This window comes from Cavia porcellus, unplaced genomic scaffold (assembly GCF_034190915.1).
Source record: "Cavia porcellus strain 051 isolate PalLab524CR breed Dunkin Hartley unplaced genomic scaffold, mCavPor4.1 scaffold_40, whole genome shotgun sequence".
NCBI classification, from domain to species: Eukaryota; Metazoa; Chordata; class Mammalia; order Rodentia; family Caviidae; genus Cavia; species Cavia porcellus.
Window position 1 is genome coordinate 666,433 of NW_026947523.1, and position 8,568 is coordinate 675,000.

General features: G+C 48.1%; 1 protein-coding gene across 3 annotated transcripts in view; it reads right to left on the minus strand.

Annotated features, from left to right (window-relative positions):
- The window catches only part of Mov10l1 (Mov10 like RNA helicase 1), a 68,247-nt gene that overhangs the window by 8,809 nt on the left and 50,870 nt on the right, over positions 1-8,568 (minus strand). For 2 of the 3 annotated variants that reach the window (XM_063243864.1, XM_063243862.1), the window contains exons 16-22: positions 6,675-6,783; positions 5,792-5,970; positions 5,000-5,146; positions 3,986-4,107; positions 3,452-3,551; positions 2,260-2,424; positions 215-388 (exon numbers count right to left, since the gene is read on the minus strand). In XM_063243864.1, coding sequence (XP_063099934.1) covers positions 215-388; positions 2,260-2,424; positions 3,452-3,551; positions 3,986-4,107; positions 5,000-5,146; positions 5,792-5,970; positions 6,675-6,783 — 996 coding nt within the window. The remainder of the gene's footprint in view (positions 1-214; positions 389-2,259; positions 2,425-3,451; positions 3,552-3,985; positions 4,108-4,999; positions 5,147-5,791; positions 5,971-6,674; positions 6,784-8,568) is intronic. The other variant, XM_063243863.1, reaches the window with a different exon arrangement.

Here is an 8,568-nt window from a genome sequence, read left to right on the forward strand (position 1 = left end):
AAATGGGGAAGAACTCACATCTTTAAGACACTAGCACACACTCTCCCCACTCCAGTCCTGAGGGATAGTCAGACACACACCATGGACACAGACCAACCCCAAGGAAGTGCAGGGGGAGTGCTGGGACAGACACTGTTTGCCAGAAATGAGCAAGCTGCTCCTTCCCACTGTCACCTGGCACAGTGAGCACCTGTCTGCTCAAGGCATGACTTACCCTCACCCCATGGAAGACGAGAGGGAAGCCTTTCTTGGGCAGCTTCTCCCAGCCTAGCAGTAAAGTCACCACTTTGGGGTCTGCACAGACTTCGAGCTCCTTGTGATAAAACAGGCGAGAGGGCAGTGCCAGCAGGGCAGAGTGGGACCTGTAGTTCTTCACCAGCTTTGTGACCTGCAGGGCAAGGACAGGTACGGGTGGCAGGGAGTCAGCTCCACACACTTCCTGTCAAGGGAAGAAGGTTCTGCGTGCCCAGCCTGAGTGCTCCCTCCCTCCCTGAGGCCTGCTGCCAGACCCCGCCTTCCGATGACTGTCCACACAGCAGTTTATGTGAGAAAGGTGCACACTATGAGGAGAGGCGAGTGACGGGCCTGCTCTCTGCTTCTCTCCTGGGTCTCAACCAGCTAAGTGTCTCTTAGTGGGCACAGATAGCTCTGGATACCCTTTTGTGCTCAAGCTTTATGCTGATCCACTATCTTGTGACTTCAGGGCTCCACATGAAGCCTGAGCATCTGTCTTAGCTGGGCTGCAGGAAGTCACAGCCTCCCTGGCAGAGCTGCTGGTCATGAGGACACACCAGCTAACAAACACTTCACTTTTGCCTCCAGCTGGCCTGGGAAATTCACATGGTGCAGGCATTTGTCTTTGCTGTTGGCATCCATCAGCCTCAGGATAAGATAGCATAACTATCTTACTTATTATATATACATGTATATATATATTTCTCTCAGCTTCTCACACTAATGAAACAATATGTTTACACGTGTCTTATTTATTTCACTAATGAGTATATTCTCAAGTTGTATCCATTTACCTATAAAAGTTTCCAGTTTATCCTTCTTTATGGCTGAATAGTACTCCATTGTATACAAATATCATGTTTTATCCATTTCTCAGTTGATGGGCATTTAGGCTGTTTCCAAGATCAAATGTCTTTTTTGGGCAGACATTTGATCCTGCCACAGCCTCACCCTGGGCAGCTCACAGACGAGTGTGCCTTTCCACTTAGTGGACACCCTCCCCAACTTTCTATTCCACTGCTGCCCCCTCGTATTTCCAGCAGGACTGATGGCCAGGCGCAGCCTCATGGCATTTCCCTGAAAGCCTTCCACTATCATACCTCATCAACACTTGGAACACAAATCTTTCTTTTTGTATTGCAGTTCAGCAGTTTAATGTAATGTAGCAGTTTAGGGAATAATGATATTTTTGCTTTATAGTAGTTTCAGTCTAATGATGAGCCTTGAGATTCAAGGTTCCATAGCTCAGTGTCCTGGGGCTCCCAAAGATGCAGGTTCCACAGCTCCACTGCCACCCCTAGGAACTGCTATGACTGAGGCGGTGGAGAGCCCAGAATCGGTGCATTGAAGAGCACTTGTGTCAGAAGATCCCACAGGAAATGCTCCCTGAAGCTCTGGGTGGAAGGCTTTCTCCTTTTTAGGCAGCTACAAAAACCACTTCTAAGGAACCACCCTAAGGAAGTCACATGGGTTCTTCTATTGTTTGAACCCCCGTGACTCTGTCTCTTCAGCCTCACACCTCCTGGAGCCCCAAACCCCAATGGAATCCTCAGGTGACACACCTGTAGGATCCTGGGACCAAAGAGCAGGAGAGAAGTACTTTTTTTTTTTTTTGTCTTTTTCGTTTTTACCGGTACCGGGGATCGAACTCACGACTGCCTGCTTGCAAGGCAGGTGCTTATGCCGCTGAGCTAAATCCCTAGCCCTAGGAGAGATGTACTTTAAATTGCATCGGGGATGTGGAAGAGTGAGCCCAGCACCCGCACAAGCCTGGAGGTGTCCGAGCCTGTCTCTGCTACGCAGGCTTTTCAGGACTCTGCACCTTCAGAGTTGGAGGGGTGAGGGGCAGCAGAGCTCCTTCAGAGAGGGAGGTGCAAACTCTGGGGCAGACAGGAGCCTCTGCCTTCGATGTGACTTGTGGACAGGAGGGGCTGACCTGCAGCGTGGCAGCACCCGGCAGGTCTGTCCTCAGGGGCTCCACCCCTGGGCGGCATTGCTCTGAATGCAGCTGAGACTCAGACTCACCAACAAGGGGTTGTATGCACCACAAGCACCGAAGGCATGCTCATCTCTCTGATACACGGGTCGCAACATCAACCTCTCCAGCATGGACACGTTCAGCCCGTAGGCCATGGCCAGCCTGGACTTGATGACTGGGCCAAGCTGCATGGGGTCTCCAGCAAGCACAATCTGTGGTGCAGAGAGACGAGGTCAGTGCTAACAGCAGGCATCTCCCACAGTTTAGGGTTGGTGTGCTATGCAGGGGGCCCGATGGGGACAAGGGAAGAGGCCAACAAGAATGAAATGCCAATGGCCGGACAGCCCAGTGGAATAGAGGCACTAAGAAAGCCCGAACACCACACCCTGGCTCCCGCCTCTCTCTGCAGCCCTTTCTTCTTTCCAGGTCTGGTACCCAGCTTTCTCTCTGACCAGCCTGGATGAGTGGTAAGAGACTGTGTTCTGGAAGTTTTATTTGTGTGTGGTCCTGGGAGACCACTCCTGGTCTTCGGAGGCCCTGTCCTGGTGGAGGCCCCACACATAACCACCTCAAACTGATGGTCCCTTGTCACTGTCACCCCAAGGCCACATGTCACATGTCACCCACCTAGGCCAGTCCTTGTCCCTCCTAACCCTCCTTTTGCTCTGCCTCATGAAACCCGGTGACCTGACAGGAGGGGTGGGACACGCTCACAGGAGGAGCCTGACACAGATGCCAGAAAAGCCCTGCTTGACCAGGCTATAGAGTTAGGGTTAGGAGTTTCTGAAGAAATCCACATCGCTGTGTAGGCAACATAGGAGAACAGATGGGCGCCTGCCAGGGTGATACACAATGGAGGGGCTGAAGTCTAAGTGCAGAGCCCAGAGCCCACGCAGCCTGAGGGAGGGACAGGTTAGACCATGGCAGAACATGAAGCTGCCCTCTCCCCTAGCACATGGGGCTGAGAGGATACACCACAGTCGCTGCCCTCGTTGGTAATCCCCAAACCTAGAATAGCTCACTGATTTTCTCTGAAACTGTAGAAGTCACAAATAGGCATCCTTTTCCTCTTTGCCTCAAGGACTGAGGCCGTGCTGGGTGGCAGCAGCATGGCCTGGGCTCTTTGGGACTCTGGTACCTTCACCTGACCCTTATGAGGCTATAACTATCCATCATCATGGAAAACAAGATCAAGACAGCAACGGCACACACAGTACACAGTGTGTACTGTGTACTTACCTGGCCACTGACATCTGAGATCAGCCCCAGAGGAATCAGGCATTCTGGTTCGCTCGCCTGCCCAGCCTCATCCACAAACACGTGTGTGAAGTGTCCAACTCTGGAGACAGAGATATTTTCAGCAGTAATTCTTACTACGCTATTTAGCAATCAATGGCTGACATACTGCTAAGCCCTTGCTCTGTGCTGCGGGGTCACAGCAGGGCTACCAAGGAGGCCAAGTGCTGGAGTCTGGAGTCACCTTGCACAGGCTTCTCCCAGCCAAACCAGGAGGCAATCCATAGCTGCTCTTCCAGCTCCCTCCCTGCAGTCCCCCGTCTTGCTCTGGAGGCTCTGGTTCTGTGGTCTCCTCTGGGGAAGGTGCCGGCCCTGCACCTGCAGAGCCTCTGTGCACAGTAGTCCACCTCCCTGCTGGTCCCACCAGTCCTGTCCTGCTCTCACCCCAGCCACCTCCCCTCACTTGTGAGCATGAAGAGGACACAGACCTCTCTCTGTCCAAGGGACCTTGCAACCCACATGGTGCCCAGTGCTTACCTTACTCCTATCTGGTAAAAAAGCCCTGCACTGCTGCAGGTTGTGATTATTATCCGGAAGCGGGAGGCTCTCCAGATATCTTCCCCATCTCTGCAGTACGGTTTGATGGCATCGATAATGGTCTGAGGCAAATAAGGCGGAGTGAGTCCAGTTTTCAAATTAAATATTCCATTAAATTGGCTAAATGACAAAGCTGCAAGGAATTCTAAAAGGTAATCTTGCCCTTTCGTCACTTCTTTTTTTTTGTTTTTTGGTCTTTTTCGGTACCAGGGATCAAACTCACGACTGCCTGCTTGCAAGGCAGGCGCTTATGCCACTGAGCTAAATCCCCAGCCCCCTTTTGTCACTTCTTAGTGAGGACTAATGATTTTTTCGTTTTTTGAAAGTCTCACCATGTAGTCCAGGCTGGTCTCAAACTCACGTCCCTCTGCCTGCCTCTGCCTCTGTCTCCTGAGTACTGCAATTACAAGCATGTGCTACCACACCCAACAGGAAGAATGATTCAATATGGTTTTTTAAAATTAAAATGCTTGCATTTCCATTATCATTATCAATGAACTCCATGTTTCGTGGACTCTAGAGCCATGAATGTAATCTGATCCTGCAGATCTTTTCAAGGAAACAGCTTTCATTTTCTAGTCTCAATCTTTTTTTTAAGCAATACTTTCTTTATAAGCAAACCAGGAACCTGAAGTTTCCCTAAAGGGTTTCTTATAATCAATAAAGCAGAACTAAAAAGAAACAGTACACTTTTGAGGGTCAAATAAAAAGGAATAATTGAATTTAACAAAGCTTAGATTGTTCACAATAGGACTGATACAGAGCGAGTGAGACAATACAGTGAAACAGGAGTAAGATCTCTCCTTCTAAGTGGCTTGTGGCACGAAGTGGAGCAGCTGCTTCTCCCTCGGGACTTCCTGTGAGGATCTGGTACCTACCATCCTTCGGCCTCCTGTTCACACCCACCCACGCCCTGAGGATGTAGCTGCGGTGCCTGCCCATGCCTGGGCTCACCTCTTCGAACCTGCAGGTGGCGTTCACCCGGACCATGGAGGCAGGCCTCAGAACTCTGCTCTCGTGCAGCCGTAAGCACACAAGGTCAGCGGCACTGTTGGAGGGGGCACAGACCAGAATGCGGCTGTCCTGCAGAGCATGATGTACCTTTATTCAAGACACAAGAGAGACCACGCACGGGTAACTACCAATCTGCACGGCAATGTGTCACGTGCACAGGCGCATTTTACAAGGCTCAAAGCTACAGGGTCAGATGTTAACCCCAACCACCTCTGAGGCGTGGCCCGTGACATCCAGGTGATGGTTCTAAGACATGCAGTTAGATGGTAGGGCTCTCTATACTCTCCAAGATCCTACACCAGCTCCGGAGGCAGAACCCAGTCATGCTAACTCTCAGGGGTCTGGCTTACAGAGCAGTACTGGTGCAGGCACTTGAAGGATGATTTCCAGTCAGAATTCAGAATGGTACGGAAACACTCAGTATACGATGCTTCTGCAAATTTAACTTGAAATATAAAAGGAGTAGCAGCAACTCTGACAGACTGGTGATTCTAACCACTGTCAAGGTAACTTCTGCAGGAAAACTCTGCGATGCAATCAAACCGTTTACCACTCTAAAGAGCTATGAAATAAGCTTTTAAGATCCTAACATTTGCATAAACTTCCCCAATGAGGAAATGGATTTCTCAAATGCTGTGACACTCTGACTCTGAGACTCCCTACAGGTTCAGGTGTGGACACAGTACAGAGCCAGCACCGGGTCACGGCAGCCAGCACCACCGCTGCCCTCACCTGCAGCACGGCCTCAATTATGGTCATGGTCTTTCCAGTTCCAGGAGGTCCAAAAAGAATATACGGGAGTGGGCGGCAGTCACCACTCAGGATTCTTCTGACTGCGAGTTTCTGATTTTCATTCAGCAGCACATTGAAAAACTCTGCATCTCTTCCTTTAGGAGTATGTGCTTCATCTACTGCATCCAATGGTGGAGAAAGTTTAGTTAGAAGCTGGACTGCTTTGTGCAGCTGTAAGACACATCACTACTTGGTCAGGCATCAAATACTAATCCCCAGAAGGCTGAAAGACAACCAGTGAGAGACGCTACAGCTCTACAGAGACTATGGTGAAGTCACGAGCATGGTTTGTTCTCATCAGGATGTGTCTATGCCTGGCAAGCCAGGAAATCCAACAGTCTTCTAAGAGGGACGAAAAGGCCATTTGATTTACTCTTTTAACTTTTTAGATGCAGTATCACCTACAATATGGGAGACAGCATTAAAAGATGTCTATAAGCCAGGTGCAGTGGTACGTGCCGCTAGCTCCAGCTACTTGGGACTGAGGGTGGGAAAATCACTTGAGCTCAGGAGTTTGAAACTAACCTTGGCAACACAGTGATACTCTTGTCTCATACAAGCCAGTCAAGCAGCCAATCAGACAGACAGACAGACATGTCTAAGCAGCTTAAAAGCTCCATGACAAAAACCAACCAAAATCTGGGGTTTTCTAACTCACCTAAAGCATTGATCTCTTCTTGAGTACGGTCAGGACAAACTGAAAGCCCTCTTGCCCTTTCTGAGCATCTGTCAGAGACAGAGCCCTCCACCACAGCACGGTTCTCAGGACCTGTTCCCAGGCAGGAGCTCTCTGAGCCTCCCCAGCCCCCGTGCTGCCACATACCTGAATCACTCATCTCTGCAGCAGCCGTCACTGTCCCTGGCAGATCCTTGGTTCCACTACTCCTCTCCTTTGTTGAGTGCCTTGTTTGGTTCTTTATGGTTTTAATGTTCTAAAAGAGATCATATAGAATATGGTTTCCAAAAAACAGCCTTGTGGACACTAGTTTAGTTTGAAGAACAAACATAAACATCTGCCAATATTCTCCTACTGCATTTAGCAGCTCTTTGGGTGGGTGACAGGACATTTTCCTTGAAGCATAATAAAAGCACAGGCTATCTGATAAAAAGCTGCCAAATTTATGCTCCATGTGAACTCTTTTTCAAGGAAATATAAATAAATTCTGTTTTGAAGAAACCAAAATGAAGAATTAGGTTTAACTAAGTCCACTATCTCTCTTCCAAGGCTGGCCTGTGTGTGAGACCCTGAAGACAGGCTGATGCTTTTGGATGCCCATGAGAGGCTTCTCCTGAGTGGAGGAAGAGAACTCTGTTGGGCAGCACCTTGTGTACTTTCTGGAAGGTGCTAACAACCGGCACTGCCTCTCTTGCTCTCCGAACTATATTCAAGGTCCCACACGAGAGCTGGTTTTTCCAGGCATGGTGGTGGACACCTGAAATCCCATTACTTAGGAGGCTGAGGCAGAAAATTTGCTGTGAATTCAAGGCCAGCCTAAACTACATACCCTGCCTCCACCAACCCCCAAAACGGTTTTTAAAATCAGTGCTCATTACAGTATATTATTTTTACATACTGATTTTGTCTATCTTGAAAAATCACTTAGTTCTAAGACCTTCACTGTAGATTCTATCAGATTTTCCATGTGAGTTAGACACTTTTTTTTTTGTCTCCTGCACAGTTTGAACTTAATTTGAGTCTGATTTTATAAGAGCACCTATCAGTAGTTAGATTTCTTGCAGGGGAACGGTACTGCCTTTTTTTTCTTGGTACCAGGAACTGAACTCAGGACCTTGCACTTGCCAGGCAGATGTCTATGCTCCTGAGCTATATTCCAGAACCCAAGGACATTCCCTTCTATCTCTAGTTTGTGGACAGTTTTGATCAAGAATGGATGCTGGTTTTTGTCGGTGCTTTTTCTGTATCTAAGATGATTATGTGACTTTTCCTTTTTAGTTTGTCAACATGCCAAACCATACTGATTAAGTTCTGGGGTGTCAACAAGGTTCCTAGGATGATCCATTCTTGGTTTACCTACATGCACTTTACTAATTTTTTTTCAGGATTTTTGCATCTGTGCTCATGAATGATACTGCTATGTGGTTTTCTTGATTCAGCTTCAAAAATTTTTTTGAGACAAGGCCTTGCTGTGCAGTGCAGGCCAGCCTTGAACTCGTATGTAGCCCAGGCTGCCCTTGACTTAGCAGTGATCCTCCTGTCTCAGCCTTCTAAGTACTGGGACTAAAGGCCTACGCCACCACATCTGGTCACTGTTCTCGCTTTAGAATGTTGTTCTGGTATCGTAACAATGGCCTCACAAAGTAACTTGAGAATGAACCTTCCTCAAGTTGGAAATGGTATTACTACTTCCTGAAATGGTTGACAAAATTCACCAACAAAGATACCAAGGGGCAGAATTTTTGCAGAAGGAGGTAGGGAATATATCTAACTATAATTTCAATTTCTCAAATAGATCTAGGGGTACCTGATTTTGCATTTCCTGTTGAATAGCTTTGAGAATTTGTCTTTGAATGAGTATGTCCATTTTAGGTAGGCTGCTGAATTTATTACTATGAAGTTCGTAATTTTAAGTCATTATTCTCCAGAGAAACAGAACCAACAGGGGGATATATGCATATGTGTACCTAGAGGTGGAAAAGATAACTTATTATGGTTCCCTTGATGTGTATAAGACATATTCTAAGATCCCCTCAAGTGG